This window comes from Trachurus trachurus (genome assembly GCF_905171665.1).
Source record: "Trachurus trachurus genome assembly, chromosome: 4".
NCBI classification, from domain to species: domain Eukaryota; kingdom Metazoa; phylum Chordata; class Actinopteri; order Carangiformes; family Carangidae; genus Trachurus; species Trachurus trachurus.
Genome location: NC_139898.1, coordinates 18043811 through 18067022, shown reverse-complemented (window position 1 = coordinate 18067022; position 23212 = coordinate 18043811). Strand labels below are relative to the sequence as shown.

Sequence of the window (23212 nt, the reverse complement as noted above, 5' to 3'; positions counted from 1 at the left end):
CTAGCTTCAGTAGAGTAGCAACCAGGCAATTACAGCGGCGACGTATCGAGGGAGAGGGTGGCAACCGAAACTAATCAAAAGGACCGTCCAGCACCTGAACCATCAATCGGGTTTCTGGGTACAGGCGATCCATCAATCAGCCTGCCGTTAACCTCCGGAGGAAGCGTGGAAGCGTAATTCAACGTCAACGGCTTTTTTTTCCCCTTCACCCCTCTTTTTCTTTTTGACTTATTATCGGTGACAACATGGCTGAATGTAACATTAGCATCGACCAGGAAAAACTACCTGGAGTGAAAGAGGGTAATGTCCATGTCATGTCTGGTCGCTAATTGTGAAGCATGCTAGCTGTTTAGCAGATGAATGTAGCCCGACGTTGAGTGAGTGAACACAGGTGTGTGTATGTATGTGTGTGTTTGGTTTCATACCCCGCGGTTATGATGGTTATTAGCACAGCTTGCTAGGAGATGCTAGTGCACTAACGTTGCTACTGAAAGCTGCTCAGTCAGACACCTTAGCCTGGGTACAGGTGTCGTGCCAGATATTGTAGCCTACACCTGTCTAAATCCCTGCTCTGCCAGTGGTAAGAGGTGGGGAAATGTTATACTATCGTAGAAGGCACAATATGGCTGTTTTCGTGTGTCACAGTGTTTGGATTATGGTCAAATGCTGATGTTGTATGTATATTAATGGATGTACAGTTTGGCATCACACCGATGTGGGTAAATACAGCGTCACAGGAGTCAGGTGACTTGTCAACCTCAATATTGATCACATTGAAGGTGTTACCTGAAGGTATAGTTAAGTATGTGGTTCAGCCAGAGCTAGTAAGTACAAGATGCCTTTGTTTTGCAATGCAGTGGACTGGACGTGTCTCGTTTCATATTTGACATATCTGATTACACAATGCTTTAGGTTGTGAAAGAAAAAGTGCTTACTGCTCTGAAACATTACCCGTAGAGATTGGACTACATCTCCAACCTCATCCCATATAACTTTTCTGCACACCCACAACTTTGTGATTGTTGTTACTGGTGTTAAGGTAGGAGGAGAGTTGGACTTTCACATCAAAACAGACTGGTCTGCCATGCTGGTGAAAAGGAGCCGTCCTGTTGGTGTGAAGCAGCTGCTCAGCAGGATGCTTGTTATTCTGGTCAGAGAGAGAGAAGGAACGTGCATTCCCACTGCTTGGCTAGTCTGCAGAGGGAAAGACTGAGAAAGCTGCTGGACAAGTTTCAGATGTGTATTTAAAATAGTAGATATTGTGAGCTGTATTACGTTTTACTCTGCTGTTACAGAAGAACTGAGCTTCTATTTTGGATATTTCCCTTTTGCACGTGAAACACAGAGACTCGACTCCTGACATCTTTGTGCACTGTGGTGTGAGGTTAAGCTTCTTTGCTGATTCCAGCTCGAAATGATTGAATGTTGGTGAGATTTTAAACCACAACTTGTAGATACAACGGCTGTGTATTTGCTTGTTGCTTGGTGTGGTTGATTAAAACACAGTTTTACACAAATACTGCATTTTATGTTGCTTTTACAAGCTATTAAAGCAACAGTCACACTGGCTCAAAGTGCTGGACGAGGTAAAACAAAACAACCAGTGCATATAGCCATACCAGCCACTATAAATCTAGAGTTTCTTTGCTAAGAAGATTAGGCATATGGTTGAAAAATGGTCTGTGTTAATTTAATCCTATGCTGATCTGAGGCAGCCGAGAGGGTAGGGGGATAGATGGAGGTCTTGCCCTCCTCTTTCCATCATCAGTTCATTGCAAACACTCAGTCTGACACACACACACATGCACACACACGTACTCCCCTTACTTTACTACAACCAGACAAACTGGACCACCCATTTGTGGTTTGTTTGGGTCCCTGTATGTGTTGTGTTGTCAATACTACGAGAAAGTAGCTGATTTTTTTTCCTCAGCGCTGTATCTACTGCACGCCAACTCAGTCATAGTAGATATTAATTTTTTATGTGGATGAAGTCATGTTTGTGAGCAGATGATGGGTGGTGAGTCTGGCAGTGTGAGGTTATTGAGTTTGGCTTGGCTCTGTAATGACAGCTGTGAGGATGAGAGCTTTTAATATAAGTTGTGTCAAAGAATGGATCGATGAGACTTGATTAAACATCACAATAAGACCAAATGTACAGGATGCATAATATTAGTAATTCTCATTGTAAAACAAATGCTCAAGCAAGTATTTTTTCTTTATTCTGGTCCTCTCTGAATAGAGCCACCTCTAACTGCAGAGTGGTGCATGGCTTCTTGCAGGATGATATCATGGTTTAAATTTAATTTTCTATGTTTGATGATGTTGTTTGGAAATCTTTGCAGCTGAAGAAAAGTTGTGTGCTAAACAGGAGGAAGTTGACTGAACTGTAGAAGCAGAGGTTGCACTGTAAGTAAGCAAATACTCTACATCGGATGCTATAAGTTCCTCATCCATAATTAGCTGAGGTTGTGAGAAAGGCCTGACATGTCCCCATACAGTAGCTTCTACTGTTTCCTACACAGGATGCTTTGAGCTTCTGAAGACTGGAAGATCCCATATGTTCTAGGGGACAAAAAGAAAGAAGCCGACCATATCTCATTTCAGACCACTTAGATGGAAGTGTGGCGAGATGGGGTTGGGTTTTTTTTTTTTAATAAGGGAAAAGTTCCCCTCCTACAATGAACTTTACAATAGTTTCCAGAATAAGTGCTCACAGAATTTTGCCATCCGTAATATTGAAACCAAGAGTGGAAACTGCTGCTTACTTGAAATGTGTCCTGAAGATATCTGTGCAACATTCAAAAGGAGGTGTTAGTTGGGCACACGATGGAGATGGATCTAACTGAAATCTTTGTTGTTTCTGTCTACAAGATCTGTTGTCAGTGTGAATCATTGAGAAACATGTTCAGATGATTATCAGGCTCTTTCAAGATCTTTGTGCCATCTGTTGGTTTACGTTGTAGCGTCATTGTTGCCTGTTTTGAAGAGTCGAGCTTTAAGATGATTTTGGAAGTACAGCACTCAGGAAACATCACACGATTAAAACGCATATTTCTGTCTCTCAATCTGCGCCTTCCAGAAAACAAAATGTTGTTTGGCGTTTCACTCGTCTACTCATCACATTTTGTCAGCCAGTTCAAACTGACTTGCAGCACTTCTAACTCAAAGAAAGATCCTCTTATATTTAAATAAAAGATGCTCACCAGTTCCTACATCTGTGTTTTTTCCGTCTCCTTTATTGTGCTTTTTGTTGCTTGAATGTGAGCAATAGTTCCTCATTCACAGTTTCACTTCTTGTCTGTGCTGCCAAAAAAGAACCCAAGATAGATAGCCAAACTGATAAAACAGTGACCCAGTTTCTAATCTGTCACAATATAGACGTACAAGTTGAAATCTCTAGTCATAAATAAAAAATAATGATTATGTTTTTCTGTGTTTTTTCATTAATTTTGCTCTAAATTGTCATATTATTTTACATTGTGGCTCTTTATAAGTAATACATATACAATTCATTCTCACCTAAATTGCATTGATATCACACTCGATCATCATCTTGTGTACTCTATTTAAGCTGTTAAACTTCCTGTCCTTGATTGGTGGTCAGTTTTTGAATATTGTGTCTTTTATAGTGCGTGTGTGTGTGGGCACAGATGGGCTGGATGTTAAAACACCTGCATGAAACCCGAATGTCATATCTAAACATCTCAACTGCTTCTAGTTTGACTTGTTAGAGCTACAAATCTCAGTGATTGAATGTACAAAAACAAAAACCTCCAGATGTTGTAGCTAATTTTGATCTTTGCTTTTTTTTGCACAGGCTAGTACAGTTTTTTCATTGTATCTGCTTTGTTTTTTTCCCAGTGTGCCGAGACTTTGCCGTGCTGGAGGACCACTGCCTGGCCTATAACCTACAAGAGCAAGAAAGTAAGAGACGATAAATTCTCATTTTGAAATATTTGTTCCCCTTAGTCCCCATGTTTTTGTTTGACGGCAGCAGGGACATGTAACTCCTACTTATTTCAAACATCTGCTTTCCTGCTTTTCTGCTTTCACTGCCTTTGATGGCAGAGCTGATCTGTGAAGCTCAGCTGCTTTTGAAGGGTCCTGTTCTTTCATAACATGAAAAAAATCCAGGAAGTTCATGCAAAAACGTCCCTTCTCCCTTTCTGGAGTCTGTTTAAATACTTAAGTACTTTATTATTGTGATATTTATATATTTTTTTTGCATAAATCTGTTCACTTGCAGTTCTTGTAAAGCATTAGAAGCTGAAGATGCTTTAAGATTTTAACATAAAAAAAACAACTGCACTCCACAATACTCATCTTCTCCGTTTTGGGGCATTTGTCAAGTCGAACAGGCTAAACTGCAGTGTCAGTGGCTGCAGCCTGATTAAGCCTACATAAACCCTGCTTTAGCCACACAGTTCACCATGTGAATGGTGCAGGATGCCACAACAATACTCTATCACAGCAGGGCTGTGGCAGAGAATACAACGGCCCGGCGTGTGTGTGTGTGATCTGTCTGGATCACATTAATTGTGTGTGCTGCAGCTGTAGCACACAGAGACTCTGCATCTGGAGGTAGACAGTGCAACCAGCTTAGCAAGGGCTTTTATATGAAACACTGTGAGATGCTATTGTCTCTCATTGTGTTGAATGATGTGTGTGTGTTTGTAAAGGATTGTGTGTGTGTGTGTATACAATGTACAAATGCACACACTCTCTCTAACTCTTGTTAGCTATGTGTTTGTCCTTGCATGCCTCGTTAGATTAGCTGGTGCTTTCATGTGAGCTCATATGTGTGTAATTAGCCGGCATCTTTTTCACATGATTTTAAGAGGCACTTTGGAGACTCACTGGAGAAGCTTTGTTCCCCTGCTGCACGTCTTTCACTGAGTGCATTCAGACAAATTGTTGAAAACTCATGATGATGAATATTACTGTAAATGTTGGAACTTTTCTCTTATCAAAAGCTTTATTTTGCTTCAGTGTCTTAGTAGAGCTGCTGGTCCTTCACTGTAGTTTAAGCCCTCTCCTGCTGACTTAGGCTCAAAGGACGTTTTCTGCCAAGGCTGACTCACAAATACAGGGCCAGACATAATAAGCCTGTCTTTTCATCAGACTCAAATGAATATCTTTAGAAGGCCAATTGCCACCACACCCTTCATATCACCTGCACTTATACCTAAAGACGTGACAGGAACCAACAGGAGGCTACTGCTCTTGTGTTTAGATTTCTTTTTCTTGGTGAGTTTTTGTTTTGAAGGGATGGATACAGTTGATTATTGGTGAATTTAACCAGCTCTGCCAGATAGAAGGCCAGATGTCACCCAGCCATATGTTAAGTACAGATTAGGGTCTGTTTTATCTGTGTAATTTGGTTTTGGCTGACCTGTCCTTGTGTTGTCATTAACCCTTTAAAAGCCTTAGTGATCCATAGCCTAATGCTCTTTTGCCTTTGCTCCCTTTGTTGTCTCACTAACTGATCTGGTTTGAGCGGGTGAAATGTTTGTTCCACCTTCGACCCTGGAGGTCATCGAGGTGAATGCCGTTCTCTAAATATGCAGTGTCCCTTTTATTTCCTGGTTCACATCGACAGATGGCCATCCCAAACGTGCCTTTTTAGCACATTCACCTCCATGTTAATGTGCAGTTACAGCTGCCTTTTATTCCCATTCAAAATGTTGAGCATGCAAAACGCTGAGGCATTCAAATGTAGCTTGGAAAACATTTCTTTATGGCTATGTCAGCACTTGGCGTCTTTTGTGCCTCGGTTCTGTTTTCTCTGTTTCAGTGAACGGCTCCCCACTGACATATCTGAGGTTCACATAGTGCAGCTTTCTCGCCCCAAACTCCTTCTCTCTGAATGACCTGGGACCTTCAAGATTCAAGAGTTGACTGTCTGTGTCACAATTCCGGGTCATTTTTTTTCTTTAATAATAGGAATCAATGTTCAAGTAGAAAAACGTCACTGTGGATAAATGATAGTATTATTTGGTTCTCTGACATCAGTTTTGCCATCAAATATTTTTTTGTGAGGTGTCATAACTTCACATATTTGATCAGCGACATACAAAAAAAAAAATCAATGTCAGTCTTTTGACTTCAACGTCACCAGTCAGAAAGCAGAAACTTTATAGAGTCTCTCACGGACAAATTGCCAAACGTGATGTGGTCCTTTTCACATGAAAGCTGGCAACAGATCGATAAGTGGGTAACAGAGCTGAACAAGTGAGTGATGCTCTTCATGCTTACAAAGCGCATGGAGTGCGTCAGCAAGCAGGATTAATCATCAGTTAGGGCCCACAACGTGCCATCACACAACCTTGGGATGATAGCCCAGAAGGGAACATTAGTTTCTCAGAGAGCCTGTGTTTGTTACCAAACGGAGGTGTCTGTCCCCTCAACATTGATGTTGTCCTCTGCAGACTGTCTAAACAATGCTACCGCAGCTCAGAGAGGAGATTATCGAGAACGTGTGGATCTGTAAATAAACTCCCCAGCGCTCTACTGTTCCATCTAATTCCTCAGCGGTAGCGCGGCCCAGCCAGCTGACCTACTCTGGTTTGTGTGTACACTGTTTTAAGAGCAGTGCTTATGTGTTTTGTGTCTACAGTTGAGAGCCACTTGGCGTCCAACGTCCATAAGAGCCGTCTGGTGCAGAAGGACCTGCAGGTGGCCAAGAAGCTGCAGGAGGAGGAGGATAAGAGAGCCAAGATCCAGAGCCACAAACAGCATGTTGACCTGTGGGTGTCTCTCTCTCTCTCTCTATCTCACACACACCATTTATAGTCTGTATCTACAGGTGCATCTCAGTAAGTTAGAATATCATGGAAAAGTTAATTTATTTCAATAGTTCAATTCAAAAAGTGAAACTAATACATAGATCCATTACACACACTGAAATATTCCATGCAGACGAGCTGAAGGCTGCTATCAAAGCGACCTGGGCTTCAGTGAGACAGGCTGTTTGCCTCCATAGCACCCCGAATTGATGCAGTAATTGAAGCAAAAGGAGCCTCAACCAAGTATTGTGTTCATATAAATGGACATACTTTCCAGAAGTCCAACAATTCTGTATTATGAATCATTTTTTTTATTTGGTCTACTATAATATTATAGCTTATTATTCTTTTCAGATACTGAATTTTGGGTTTTCATTAAATGTAAGCCATAATCATTACAATTAAACGAAATAAAGAAATTGTGTGTGTAATGGATCATGTATTAGTTTCACTTTTTGAATTGAACTATTGAAATGAACTTTTCCATGATATTCTAATTTATTGAGATGCACCTGTATATCGACTAAAAATTGCATATGGAAAAATAAACAATAACACTACACACAAACGTAGACTGACCTGTATGGGACGCGGCTGATCGTTCACCTGGTAAAAATCTAAATTAGTGCATTGCACTTAAATGTGTCAGACACATAAAATTACACAGTAAATGACACAAGGTCCAGTGCAAAGACTTATGATCTGAAGTGTGTGTGGGTTTAATTGTGTCTTAAATGCTGTTTCCCCCTCACATCTTCATGAAGTCGTCACATAATTTGCAAATAGTTCTGTTGATATCATCTGTTTCAGATTAGTGTAATGTAGTGTAATTATTTCCAAACCCTTTTACTTAAAAATAGATTTAAGCTCGTCTAGTGCGGCGATCCAGCAGCCTCACCATGTATGTCTCAAAGTACATTTAACATTCATTGAAGGATTAGCCTTTTTTTTTTTTTTAATAGTAGGTCATGCCATGCATCCATTACCACAAGTAAGCCTGTTTATTCTCTTTCATTCAGTTTGTCCTGACGAGAGTGATGACAGATCACTAGGTCAGAAATAATACACGCATTCACTCTGCGAAAAAACCCACACTGGTAAAAGCTTCGCTAAATGACAAATGTATCTAACTAACATTAATATAAAGGAAGAGATTATCTAGCCAGTTTGATACATATTGTTTTTATTATCAACAATTGTCCCTACCATCTGTAACATGTAGGACAAAACAATAGCAGCCCTAAACGGATCATTCACAACTATTGTGGTCACTGCAGTACGATCCATAGACCTGATGTATAAATATAATTCTTCAGGGGTTTGGGTCAGCTCCAGCTGCACATCCAAAACTATGCAGCATCCACGTGTACTGATCCACAATGGGCTGATGCAGGGACACAAATCAAGCTTCAGTGACTTTACTAAAGATAGCAAGACAGTGTTCTGTGGCCTCTGCTTCAGTCCAGACCAGGAGCTGCAATAGAGCATGCAGTAAGGCACTTTGATTTAAACTACCGGTATCTCAATTTGATCTGCTCTGCAATTTTTTTTCTTACTAAAATCAAAGTGCTGACTCACAGCTCAATGAGGTCGCTGTTTCAAGCACACATAGAAATGAGAGTTTACAGCAGTGGGATTGCACCCACAGGGAGAGGCCAGATGCTCCACCAAGGATGTAGGTGGGCCAATACTGCTTGTCATGCTGGGAGCTCACATTGCCATCCACACTGTTCTTGCCAGTGACACCTCACATACACCCACTCTCACATTTGACTAAACGCAGGCACACAGGGGAATGCAGCACCCCTTTGCTTCTTAGGGTGCGCTGACGAAGGTGCCTACTCAGGTGCTTCTCCTAAGCTGTCAGTTGCTGGGGTCAAATACAGGTGAAGCACGAGCAGGGTCCGACGTTAAGGTTTTTTCGTACTTGCCCTGTCGGGCAAGTACTTTTCAAATCTACTTGCCCCATTTAAATTCTTACTTGCCCTGCCTAGGTTTTTTTTTCTGGTTGTGTGGTGCATACTTTCGCTCATGACTTATATCTTACTAAAATCCTTCCTGTTGACTATACACAACACTACACAACACTTCTTTCTTCAGAAAGCAGTATTTATTATTATCTATAATTGCATTTAAATGGCAACCATTGCAGACATGTAAAATTAACTGCTATTTCACATTATTTGACCAGTAGCAGTTACACCCTCCATGCCCTATCTGAACAGGTGAGCCACCTGTTTAATGCCCGATCACAGTTGAAATCTTGAACTGAAGGGCCTTTTAATGGCTAAAAACATTAACCTGGACAACATTTTAACAGATAGCTGGCTCCTCCAATCAGATTTTATACTTTTCATTGCATTCACATGCTGCAGTGGACAATTAAGCTTCAGTATTACTGCAGTATCTAAAAAAATATATATATATATTAGAAAAGACCAATTTAAAAAATATTTTTTAATATGAAAATGTTCATGTCCATCTATATGCTCTCAGTACTTGGTTGGGGCCATTTGACTTGAACTACTGGAAATAGCCTAGACTTTTCCATGTTACTCTAGTTTATTGAGTTGCCCCTGTAAAACTCAAGGATGTGGGACATTGAAACAACAGTGACAGGCAAACAGCCAATCATGTGTGTTAAACTCAATTTAGTTCAGGGGTAACAAACAGCACAATTTGATCTCAAGTAGGCCTAACCAGTAATGCATGATAGCCTATACATATATTTTAAAAATTTTATTTTTCCTCTGTTTTAGTACATTATTAAGATGTTTACAGTTAATGAACTATCCTTTTACAAAACATATTATGAACCACCTGAAATTTCTTGATAAAAATATGTGCAATTTAAAATTTTCACACTTGCTGAGGGCCGGATTGGACCCACTGTTGGGCCGGATTTGGCCCGCGGGCCGCATGTTTCACACCCCTGGTTGAAGCGCCGTCTCCACGTGTGTTTATTGACAACAGGATTATAGCCTAAAAAGGACCCGTTAGCTCGTCGGTATGGTAACTAAACGGTAACAGGTGACTGTTGCTGCGTGCGTCTGCCCCGAGTCTGAAACAGCGGCGGCGTTAATGAAGCAGCGTCAGGCCGCTCACCGTCAGTGAAATGCTCGGTGAAATCGCCGATTAAATACGGCGAGCCGCGAGCGACGTACAGCCTATCTCACCTGGTAGAGCACCCGCTGCAGCGACCCAGCTCGATCCCACCTGACAGTGCCTTTGCTCCGCGTCAACCCCCCCTCTCACTCTCTCCCTCTACCCCCGTCTCTCTCCAGCTGTCCTTTCAAAATAAATGCATAAAAAGTCCGAAAATAAAAAATAATAAAATCTGAGTCGGTGCTTGCCCGACCGGGCAAGTCCGCGCAGGTTCTACCTGCCCACCGGTAATTTTTACTTGCCCCGGGCAATCGGGCAACCGTTATTGTCGAACCCTGACGAGGTATTCAAACTACTACAGTACAGTCCCTTTTTTTTTTTTTTTACGTAAAACATTACACATAATTATATGTACACCCATGAACAGAGAAATCTGATGATCTTTGCATACCAGCCCTCTAGGCAGATGGTGTTGTTGTCATTTAAAAATGTGAGCGGACCAAAGTGAGTTGGCGAGCTCAACGTCACAACGGGCGAGAATGCTCCAGTTCTCGCCCGGAGCAGACACTCTATCTCTCCCAGCATGCTGGACAGGTTCAAAGCTGGGCTCTTTGTGTGTTTGCCTTGTTACGTAATGGAACCATTTAATCATAGATGGCACTGTGTGATAAGTCCATGATTAAATTAGGTATTTTTTTGGCAGTGTTGAGGTAGGTGTTTGTATTTACATTTCTTTTGAAAGCCTCTGTTTGCCATCAGTACCGGTCGTGTGAGTTGAGGCAAATTAATCTCCAGCAAAATGGTAACAGATGAGTCAGCTGAAAGCACTTGCAAATATGTGGTATTGAACTATTTTGAATATGGGAATAAATCTTGTTTGTTGTGTCAGAAAATGTGTTTTTATTCCGTGATTCACGAGTGATTTTCAGAGGAACAACACCCTGGTCTTTATCCTCATCCTTACCATTTACAAGTTTTATTACCTGTTATTAATATTTCTTTTTGTATTTTTGTCCTGCTCCTTCCCCACATGCACATTACGCTACATGGGAACGTCAGTGAGCGCCAAGACGTTGAGATCGCTCATGAGATACAGGAACAACTGGTCCGACAGGCAGAGCAACAGCGACAGCAAGAAGAAAAGGATGCGGTAAGCACACATGAGACACACGACACACAGACACGAGGTCAGACCTCTCTGCCCACTCGAACACAGTGTCGCTTACCACATCCACCCGTCAATGACTTGATATCTGGTACTGATGCACTGTCATGGGTGGGTCTTCCAGTATGAGTTGTTTGAATCATATCCGCCTTGTGACAGAGCGTGTGTTTTTTTTTCTTAAGTCAGAATCACAATGTTTAGTATACAACCTACTGTATATAAAGAGCAGAGTTTGCGATATTTTAGTATACAACCTATATAAAAGAGCAGAGTTTGGGATATTTTTGTAAATGTTTTGTCATGATATTGTTGATGTGGTCTCATTGCTCAGTGGTACTATGAAAAATGCAAACAACACTTGCGTAACTTATGTGATTTATCTAAAGCATCAGGGACGGATATGTTTTGAAACTGGAGTAAGGAAAAAACAAAACTCCTTCTCAAAACAAAGTGACATATTTGTTACAGACCGGGCCAAACAGGGACTTTGTCGTATTCATTAATGTGGGACGACATGTTTACTCCTGCCTTGTTTGTTTGTTTGTTTGTTTGTAGGCCATCGCCCGTAAGCTGCAGGAGAAGGAGATGAAGGAGGAGAGGAGGAGACAGAAGCAGCTGGAAGCAAACTTTGAGGAGGAGTACTTTGAGGATCATGGAGGTAGGAGAGAATACAGGCTCATATTAATGCGTGGCTGTTTCCCTGTCTGTGTATATGTCATATGTATTTGTTTCCTATCTGAGCTTTGTTGGCGGTAAAGGACATGGGATATGACGTGATTCTCTTTTTGTGTACTGGAATGTGTTTTTTTTTTTTTTTTTTTTTTCCAGCTCTGGATTTGTGAAGATGTGCTTTTGATGCTACACTGCTCTGGAGATTGTTGCTGACTTGAGGCAAAGATTTTGGAATGCATTCATAAGCACATAATTAGGCTTGAAGGGAGGCTTACATGTTCCTACAGAGAAAATAATTTGTCATCCCGCTCCCATTGAAGAGCAAACACCACTGCAAATGGGTGCTCCAGTTTTTAAAATGCAGCTTAAATGTGCTTTGATTCTAGATTTAACCTCGGATGTAAAATGAATCTCCAGTCAGTGGGCATCGAATGCATTAACAAAAACATTTATTTAGATGGTTTTAAATACCTTCTTATAACATTTATTTTGTGTGGGTATGCTTTTATACTTTCATGCTTTTATAACTAAATCATTTCAAGTATTTTCATGCCAACATCACACTGGAAGGGTGTTCATTTCCTGCTGAAAAAGAGACAGTGACTCAGTCATTTTAATCTTCCCAGTTCCTTTTTTATTTTCCTGTTTAAAAAGAACACTTGCTGTCTGTTAAATAACCTGTGAAAGGTTGACCCCTACATCTAAGTAATGCAGGGTCAGTGCAGGCTCTCGGTTCATCAGCGTGAAAAACTTTTCTGCTGAAATGTTGTGTCCATTTTTAATAGTACAGCCACATCTGACTGATCCGAGTAGTAGATCTTAAGCCACAGGTGTGACCTATTAGTTTTCCTGTCTGATCTCACTGTCATGTTGTATGTGGATGACTTTAAGGATTCACTACCACCACACATGCCCCCCTTAACGTTGAGCAGAAAGCAATTTTATATTATATTATATATGATATTTCGTAACGCATATCAGTCCGTCTCTGCCTTCTCTATTCATGATATCTGTATTTATCTGTATCTGTATCTGTATTTGTATTTATCATTATCAGTAGACGTCACGTGACAGAATATTTACATGTGCCCCACTCCTCAGGCTTTGTGGATATGCATATAAGTAACACAAGTGATGCAAACCAGGATAGAGGGAGGTGCTGACTGTGAACAGAGGCCACGAGAGTAGATTGCCCTGGTGCAGTTTGAAGTGTACACACTGTTCCTCTTTGTTGACATAAACAGCACTGGGCAATTGTCTTCAGCTGCCGGTCGACCTGTCCTGTTGTGTCTGTATGGAGCGCTATCTGCCGCTGTTCTTTACATGGCAGGTGGTCAGGACGAAGACACGTTCTTGCTGACTGTGCCACTCTGCCCCGCTCTCCTTTTATACTAGAATATTTGTGCCACTGCCAGGCTCACTGTGTTTGATATAAAGCCTTGTAAGTTACATAACCGCACACCTCTGAAGTACAAGCTGAGAGTGCAAGTGTGTGTTTACCTCCACTTAATACGGCACTGGAATAACATAACAGTTTGTAATCAGGAGCATTTCATACAGGCCACAAGGTTGTCAAAGGTTTTTAGTTTTGAGACTCAATCTTTGAGCATTTTCACCATCTTGCACTTGCATGTGAATTCTTCACAGCAGTGTTACATTTGAAATCTCCGTTTCAGTATATTTTTTGGTATACAGACATTCGCACTAGTCTAATATCATATAGTTTCTCATTGGGCCATGTAATTGTAATTCTCCTCGCAGGAAATGAGAAGCTGCTGGCTGTGTTTGTCTTAATCCAGTGGATTACAGTTGCACATGAACCCATGTGGGGGCCAAAACCTGTCTCCACTTGACAGATACAGAACTCGAGAAAAAGATGGGGAAAGCAGATGGAGAATTTAAAAACTCAGAAGAGAGCAAACACTTTAACCAGCTACGTCATTGAGGCACATATGAAGTAGGCTATTGTTTATACTTCTCTTTGTTTTTTAAGTTTGAAAGTCAACAAAAGTCGCTGAGACGCTGAGCAGCAGGTTAAATAGCTGGAATTCCATCGGGCTGACTCTCAGGGCAGAGAGGACTTGCCTCTACTGCACGCTTTCCCACTCATTTGTTTTCATTTAAAATGTTGTCAGTCACAGGCCAACTCCCACTAGGATAGTTCAAGTTCAGCTTTTCGGTTTAGGTTAGTCATGCACTGTTTACACTATGGTATTTGCTTGGTTGTCAAGTCTGCCACATTGATTTCCAGCTGTGTCTCTCAGGCAACGCACAACATATTCCAAGGTGTTAATCGCACATAAGCGAATGTTCGTTATGCCACATCAAAAGTCTGTGTTGAAAGGTTTTCTGTTCTGTAGGACTGCTCTGCATTCATAAAAGTTTTATTTCATTTACATTGCATTCACCAACATTTTTTTTTTCCACATTTCTGGACATTTTGAGTGCAGCCAAGAACCATATTCTTTACAATTATTGTACAAACTATATAATTGTAAAGACTGTGAGCATCACTCTCCTCACCGGTGCTGTGTTTTGTTCAGTGCTTACTAACCATCTCAGCTTCTATCATTCTTGTCTGTTATTTTTCACCTCATGCTCTCACCAACCATCGTCATTCTCTCCACTCTGGCCTCCTCACACCCTCGCTCCTTCATCTCTACTCTGCTCAGCTGCAAGACGACCTCTTGATCTGGACAGACAAACTCGTCATAAATCAACCTCCCCGAGCCGATATGATCCACACGCTCCAGTGAGCTCACAACGTGATCACTCCCCAGAGTATAGCTCAACAGAGCCAAAAAGGAGCAGGTATCCAAGACAGGACCCAGCAGCACCCAACAGCCGCTCCAGATACCCTGAGCACTACCTGGCGGCGGAGGGAGGGCGAAGCAGGCATGCCGATCCATACCCAGAGCACCTGCTGCCCTCCAGAGGCAAGCACGGGGACAGGTACCCAGAGTATGAACCCACAGAGACGGGCAGGGCCACAGGCCACGGAGGGGTGGACACAGAGAGAGTGGTGAGGAGGAAGGAGAGACCAACCAGGCCACCTCCACCACATTTTCCCATAGAGAGAGACAAGGCCCGGGACAAAGAAAGAGACAGGCAACGTGACCGAGACAGGGGCAGGGACCTGGAATGGGAGAGGCATATGGGGAAAGACCAGAGGAGAGACAGGGGTCCGGACGTCAGGGGGGCAAGAGCAGCGGGAAGAGACAGGGAAAGATCCAGAGATAGAGGACAAACCGGGGACAGGCACAGGGAGAGAGACAGGCAGAGACAGAAGGACAAGGACAGATCACAAGCGAGAACCAGGAGCCGGGAGAGAGGACTCGATGAGGACTGGTCGAGGGAGGGCAAGGCTTCCTGGGAGGAGGAAGAGGGCGATGGTGAGAGGGAGAGGAGAGCCAGGGGCCGGCAGCGTGTCCACTCTGCCCACGATGACGTGTTTGATGAGCCCAGGAGCGGCGAAGGGAGAGGGGAATTCTGGGACCCTCAGCAGGGCGAGGGTCTTGGCAGGGAACACATTCATACTCAAGCCAACGGAGATACAGGTACCACCCTGAGCCCCCCTCTGGGCTCCGCGGCGGTGTGTGTGTGGTGTGCTGGAGTTGCTTTTTTTTCGCCGTGGCAATCTCAGGTGGTGGGTTGATCTTCTGTAACATGGCAATCACTAATGAAGACTCTAATTATCTCTCCTCTTTTGATGACCGCAAGGATTTCATTGTAATTTTGATGACTGATGTGATTCCGATTTCAATGGTTTGAAGTGATTGGTATTGTTGCTGTTGTGCTGTGGGTGTCGCTCAGTCTTGCGTTGTCTCCTGTGTCGAGCGAAGCACCGATGAAGACTGAAATGTGTGCTGTGATTTTCTAGTAGAGTAGCTCCATGGATTTTTTGTTTGGCTAAAATGTTGGCATTCACAAAGGGCTGCACGGCTGAGCTGGTTTTATCCTAAAGATGTGAAGGGCAAAAAACGAAACATAGTGATAAACCCCAGTGGTGATGCACCGCAGCCCTTTTTGGGTGCCTCATGGCTTCAATCTAACTACAGCTGTATCTATTGCAGTCCTGTAATGAGTTACCTGATTGTTGATAGAAAATATTTTTGATAATTAAATTTTGTGTTAAATTGTACATTGGCTAATTGTGATAATAATTTCGATCTAAGAAAGAAGGAATCAACTATTCTATAATGAAAAGAATTGTTAATTCACTGTTGCAGATCGTTGTTAAACAATGTGTTGGCATCCACAGGTCGTATTGTGCACCGAGGGAGTGGCTCAGTTATTGCAGAAACTGAGTATGGGCTGAGCGAGGCCACCAAGGGGTTGACAAAGCTGGATATCCGAGAGCAGGAGCTAAAGGACATGGAGGTGGCCAGGAAACTGCAGGAGGAGGAGCTCAAGGTGAGGAAGGAAGCTAAAAAAAGGAATTGTCTGTGCACACAGGGGGACCAGTGAACAGTTTTATGTGCAAGATGAAAAGAGAATAAAAGCGTTAACTGATGAAACATGATAATGAGTTGAGGGGATCAGATTTTTGTAATGCATGGTTAAAAGAACAGACATTAAGACCTGGTCATAAACACTGTAAGAATCTTTCAATCATTAGTAACAGCTACAAAGAGCAGGAACTAAATACAAACACTCAGCTACTGGATAACAGTTGCTTGTGAACCCAATATCAGAAGAGTAGGCATATAATAGGCCCAGTGTAATTCAGTATGTCAATTCTTCACGCCTGCGGAGTTGGTATTTTAGAGACTATTCAGTTTTCTATAAGATTAGGTTTTTTGGCCCCAAGCTCAGTCATTTCCTATGTTATATAAGTGTCAGAACAATGTGCTCCACTGTAGGGAAAATATGACTTTTTGATTGTTTTCTGGTTTCAGGCAAGCAAAGGGCATGTACGTGCAGCTCAAGTGGCACAGGATGAGGTGAGTGGGCATTAAGACTGGAAACTTTTCTTCTGCTGTCTCTCCTCTTTGAATATCAGTCCATTTCCTGAGCTCAGCCAGTTGAATCAGCTTTGTCATGTAATCTTGTGTGGGTAAAACCGTGTCTAAACTAGGCATTATGGAAAAGGAAAAAAACACGACTGTAAATGGGGTATCCTCTGATTACTGTTTGAATCCCATAATAGGAATACAACAGAATAGGTGAAACACAATAAGCGTGTTGCCCACAAATCCTATCTTGTAGGATATGGAAGTTTTCCTGTGTCTGTGTATATTAACCAGTTGATGTGGACACGTCTCGCTCTGGCAGGAAATCGCCCGACTGCTGATGGAGCAAGAGAAAAAGGAGTACAGGAAGAATAAAGAACGGGAGAAAGACAAGGAGAGGGAGAGGGAGAGGTTGGCCATGGAAAAAATGGCAATGGAGAGAAGGAGGCAAGAGGGAGACTTCAGGGTAAATTTCTATTAATATACAGTACTCATCTTTGAAGCCTGGGATGACATATCTTTGTAGGCTTTTTGTTTTTTAATAGAAAGTAGAGTTTCCACTGTGGTGCAAGAACCATAATTTCAGGCGCCATCATTTTAATTGGTTTTCCAGCCAAATTCAGAGGAAGTCGTCCGGCCCAGAACACGTGATGAGTACGAACACCAGAGGCAGAGGAACCAGAACAAGCCTGCCAGGTACAAGACTCATTGCTTCTCAAGACCAAATGTTTCCAGCCAGCTAGGAAAGAGAAACGCAATCCTCACATTTTGTTTTCTATCTTGGTTTGTCTCAGGCCTCCTCAGCCTCGTCCCCACGACTATGAGAATGTGAATCCTGCCTACGGCTACTCGGACCACCCTGCCCCCCCTCGTGCTCCCACAAGACCTGAGGCTGCTTACAAAGGTACAGTATGATCTCCCATCCTAACATAGGTTCTTATTAAATAAGGACATGAACTGTGTTAAAGGAGAACACTGGTGATTTTTAAATATTGGTTGTTGACCACAAATTGCATAATGTTAACATGACTGCTTGTTACATTTCTGTACCTCGTTTTACCTTGTTCTATATTGTACATCTTAATTTTTTAAACATTTTATCATCTCTATCCTCACCCTGTTCAACTCCCTTTGAACACACTTTTTTGTACACCTTGCATATTCTACATTAAGTCTTTTTTATGCAAATGCTTTCATTGGATAACTATTGAACACATAATAAGTTGGAAAACAGACAACATTTTCACTGCTGCTTTTCATATCACTGTCTCAACATGGTGCCTGAATCTTTAGTGGCTGATGTGAAGATGCAGTGGATAAACAAATAAACATATATTGTAATTCCTATGTTTTCTGCTTACCCCAGACACTCTCTCCTCTCTCACTGTAGCTACTATACACATTGATCCCTTTTGCCACATGCATACAGTAGCAACAAGCAGTTCATTTTTTTTCACGCTGCACCAAGTTCTGCCTCACCAGGGAGGTTCACACTTTGAAAACAGTTCTATACAATATTGTGTTTTTTTAGTTGGACTTTTTATAGCTTGATGTGAATCTTTGCTCTTGTTGGTGCGAGTGATAGGAAGTGTTGCTGAGAGAAGTCTCTAACAAAGAGGTGCAACAAGAACTAAGAAGAAATTCTCATACTTGAGAGGATGATTAACTGCAAATGTTTAGTCATCTTGCCAGGAGAAAAAAAATCTTAAACATTTAATTCATTAGTAAGTTTAGTTTAGTCCATCCTGTGATTCATCCTCTAATGGACTAATCTGTTAATTGTTGCAGGGCTACTGTAAAAGTGCCCACCACTGCTTAAATGAACTCGGCGTCTATATTTAGCACCTGATGTTGTGTTTTTCTTTAGAAATGACAATTGGCACACAGGAAGTGAATAACTACACTTTGTGTAGCTCATTAATGAGTCAGCAGTGGAGACATAACAGGAAATCAAAGGAGAAAGAGATGATGGGGAAGATTGTGGTTTGTGGTCTGCGTCTCAACCCCGAGGCGACCAGGATGTCCGGGGAACTGCTGTATCTCACTGAAGCGTAAATAGCACTAGTTTAACAAAGTAGCAGCAGAAACCAGACGGCAGAAATGAATCCCAGATCCTAAAGAAGAGAAGATAGTCTCTGAAAAGTTCTGTACAAAAAACACTTCACAACACAAACACACTTCATACATCGTGGAGCTGATGGATCTCTCTGTGTCTTCCGTCTTTTCCAGGTGCCTATTACAAGCGGTGACTCAGGCTCTTTGCCATGTCCAGACATACTGTCAGTCCTCCTTCGTCCTCTTTTTTTTATTCATCTTTGCTCTCAGCCATTCACACTCTGTTGACCAAAAGCCTTGGGACAATCGAATGAGTTTGCAATGGTATTTTTATTTTATTTTTGATAGTATCCTCCAAAGTTGGCCCAGAGTTGAGAAAGTGGGTCTGTGAGTGCTGGAACCATACTCACCTTTTCCTTTTCTTTTTTTTAATTTGTAAATTATGATGAATATTTCTTTTAACAGACTTGACATCAAGACAAGCCAAAAGAGCAGCCTTGTGACTTACACCCCCATGATTCTTAGCTGTCGAGGAACCGGCTCCTCATTTGCTGTGCTCTTCACTTGCTGATGTTCGTCCCATCTTTGGACCATGCCATCTCAAGGGCTCAAGGCCTGCGCTGGATTACAACCATGCAATCTCAACCTTTCCTCATGACTCTTCATGGGACGTGCCTGTCTGGTCCAACATGGATGCTACAGTGTCTTAGATACCAACATGGCAGCTGCTTTGTATCACCCGTGCTGCGGTTCGGTTCCTGTGTCTTGTCATCCTGTTCAACAAGGTTTCACAGGCTCTATCCATGTGCCACACAGCGTATGACTCTGAAGGGGAACGTTTCTGTTGCTGTTTTCAAACAAAACAAAAAAAAGCCTTTTATCAAGATGCTGGTAGTTTTGGCTTACATTTTCCACCTTGTTCCAGTGCAGAGCAGGTGGAGCTTTGTGATGATCCATGGACATGTAATTCGCTGTAGGCTGTGTCTTCTTCTGCTTGTGAGGGGCACTTTTGTTTTTTGTTTTTTAACCGTGTCACCCTTCAGCTGAAAGTGGATGGATGATAATTCTGTGTATGATTCACTGTTTATATGTGCATGCTTACTGAAAGTGTACAACTGTGTACATGCATTTCAGCTCTATCTATATTAAATTCTGTGGCTCTCCCTATTCTTTTTTTTTAGAAAGGGCTAAAGCCACAAAAAGCCAATAGTCTTCTCTTTTGTGAGTGAACAAAATATGTGCTAGCTCATATACTGATGTTCAAACTATCACTTTTCTATTTCATATCAGCTTAACATTTACAAACCAAAACTGGCTCATGAAAGAACCAGAAATGAAATGCATGTACATTGCTTGTTGTGTCAAACCTGAATTCATGCTTGTGCTTACCGCACAGACATTGTGCAATTGAATATCAGCTTGTTTTATTTAAATGTAAATATACGTCCTTTTTTGTCTTTTTCTTTTTTATTATTATTTTTAAAGCTTGTGTTACCAAATTATGTCTTCTGGAAAATACAAGATCTTCGCTTCAGTCCTGGTAAAGGGAGCCTCATGTTTTATTTTTCCCACAGTATTTTGTTGGTCTTTCCTCAGATTGTTCCCTTACTTTCTATTCCCTTCTAAACTTCCCCACTGTCAGTTCCAGTCCTCTTTTCTTTGTCTCAAACTCAAAGGCAGGCATCACTTCCTGCCTGCAGAAAAGGCAAACATCCCCACAATACAAGTGCATCTGGATGGAGGGAAATTAAGTCACAGGATTAGCTGGAAAAACTAACACACACAAACATGTACGACTGCTCAAAGGGACCTATTTTACTGTTTTTACTGCTGCAGAATCCATTGTTTTCTGTTCATATTGAATAAGAATGATGTGGAAAATGAAGAGCACACTTAAGCTTTTGAGTTTACCGAAATGTTTATATTATGGCAACAAACTGATTGAGTCTTTGAACATTAAGGTGGACTTGGCTGGCCTCAGTGCTACTTCCATGTGTTCACGTTGTAATAAATGTTGCTGGAGTAATAAGTCAGCCTCTAAACTGATTCCCTCCCTGTTCAGAGAAAATGTCTTTCTTTGACTAAGTGTGAGATGTTTGTATTGCTGAGGACAAGCAACAATACACTAGGTGTAATGAATTTATAATGTGCTAATGGCTGTTAACAGAGCGGGATTTGTGCCATATGTTTGTAATTATTTTCAGGGACTTGAAAAGGGGGAAAAGCTACAGGTTGTTGTGGTTGTAGCAGAACTGCCACACCCACTGGGGTGAGACTCCTAATTTATTCTGTGATGAGAGTACCACCTTGTGGACTTGTTGGGAATTAAAAAAAAAAATTACAAAGTGAATTTAATCAGGATGCGTCTTTGATTGTGTAATTGTGGATGTTGTGCATCAGACTTATGGATTTGAGTGCTGTCTACATCAAACATTGAGTGTTATGTTTTTAAATTTTGTCTTTAATCCGGGGCTTGTATGCAATCTACCAATCATGAATCAACACTTATGTGTTGGCACTTGCTGTAACAGATTTTTTTTTTTTTTTTAGTAAAATGAATTAACCAGTTGCTTTTACTTATAGCATTTCAAAATGTAATAAACTGTATCAGCATTTACACTGTTTATGAATGTGACTCCTTCATTAAGTCACAGTTATTGCAGATATTGCAGATTATAGGCCTCGTAGAAAAAAATTATTACCCTCTTTCCAGCGTGGCCCAAACATGTTGTCTACCCTGCAGTACAGGGTTTAATCCTCCCCACGACAGCCAGGAAAAGACGAGTTATGCCTCCTCTAAAGTTCCATGCTCTACCTCCAGATCGTTATGTAATGTCTTGCTCTTAAAAACACCTATTGACACAGGTAATCCTGGTCAGTGTTAGCACACTGTAGCACAACAGCACAGTCTGAAGAAACCTGTTTCGACTGTGTGCAGACCTCCAGCTATTTACACACTTGAATATTGGCTGCGCTCATTCATGATAAAAGGCCATTAAAAAAAGAAAACTATATCCAATATACAGTATAACTGCTGAACAAGCATTTGTTTCTCATGTTTATTTATGAAGGAGCAGATACACAAGCATGACGTCACTCTGCACAATCTCATTTGCAGAATTGTTCCTGGAAGGGATTTTTTAATAAACAAAAAACTAAAATCTCGGATCAATCCTTTTTTCTTAGGCTTCTCGCCTAAAATCTGTCATCTGCTCAGTTTTTACAGTTTCCTCATACAAACAGCTTTGAGCTGTCGGTGTGAGGTGGCCTTTAATCATCAGCATTTTTTAATAAATCATACCACTCTAATGGAAAGTACAGAGTTACACCCATCATTGGCTGAGCGGAGCTGGTTCACCAACATACCTGTCATACTGATGCTTCATCTGCATGTGGTAACACCACTGCCATGCCCTCAAAGGGCTATGTCACAACCAAATTACTGAAAGCTACATCTCCAAAACCAGAAAAGTGGCTGCTGTTGCTGGGAGATGAAAAGAGTTTCACAATCAGACACTATATTTGTTCCACTCCCAGTGTCTTTAGCATGTCAGGAAATTTGATACCATCTTCTAAAATGCTGACTAGATAAGAGCGTGCTTAAAAACTTGATGTAATTAAAGGACATTTAAACAGTTTGCTTGTAGCAGCTAAATCCCAGTGTTGCTTTTTCTCTTTAGCCAGTTTCTACAATAATGAAGCAGATCTTGGGTCTGCTCTCTGGACAGCAGAGCTCGGCAGTGTTTCAGGCTGTCATCCATTTATCTGTCAGTTTTTATGAACATCAGACATATTTCAAAACCAGACTTCAATTTTGCACGTAATCCTTAAATCTTACAGTGAACCCCCTCCCCCCCAAAAAACACCAAAGAAAATCCATCTGTAACTCCACTGTTTGGCTCTTGGTTGCACATTACACACACGACCAGAAACAATGACTGAAATTTGTGAGCACAGAAATTCCCAGGCAAAGTTTCCAGCTGTGCGGGCAACAGAACTGCTGTGAAATTACCCTGTGAAGAGAAACAAGGAGTTATTGTTTTGTACGTCACATGTTGAAAAGGTGTCATTGGTGCATCTGTGATCCTGCTCTTCCTATGTGCCTTCCTGCTGCATCTCAAAATACAGATAATGCAGGAAGGAACCCAAGCAAATATTTATTCATGCTCAGGCTCAGACTGGTTTGATATGTCCATAGATTCATTTTCAACTCCAAAACTATCGCACTACCAGCAGAGTCACAGATCAGCCACAACAGGTGTTTGCATTGAAAAGAAGAACTGGTGACATGCATTATAATTTGTGAACCTTTCTGTTTGTTTACAGTGTTACACCGCTGCTATAACACAACATCTACAACAGTATATTTCCAAATAATTGTGTGTACTCACCTGTCCAGCCCCATGTCATCCAGTCATTCAAGAGGCCTGAAAATGATGAACTAGCTGCTGTGACCTATTCGCAGAGTGTGCTCT

At 41.6% G+C, this 23212-nt stretch overlaps 1 protein-coding gene across 2 annotated transcripts; it reads left to right on the top strand.

Moving 5' to 3' along the window:
- ccdc50a (coiled-coil domain containing 50a) lies at positions 1–21257 on the top strand. 2 transcript variants are annotated; one of them, XM_083969792.1, is made up of 12 exons: positions 1–300; positions 3865–3927; positions 6620–6749; positions 10953–11043; positions 11614–11716; positions 14403–15287; positions 15992–16143; positions 16629–16673; positions 17005–17148; positions 17296–17378; positions 17477–17586; positions 19203–21257. In XM_083969792.1, the coding sequence occupies exons 1-12, from the start codon at positions 246–248 to the stop codon at positions 19238–19240; spliced, it is 1899 nt and encodes a 632-aa protein (XP_083825918.1). In that variant the 5' UTR covers positions 1–245; the 3' UTR covers positions 19241–21257. The 2 variants fall into 2 exon arrangements, with proteins under 2 accessions (XP_083825918.1, XP_083825919.1); XM_083969793.1 differs by having other exon boundaries at positions 18912–21257.
- The last annotated feature ends 1955 nt before the right edge of the window (positions 21258–23212 follow it).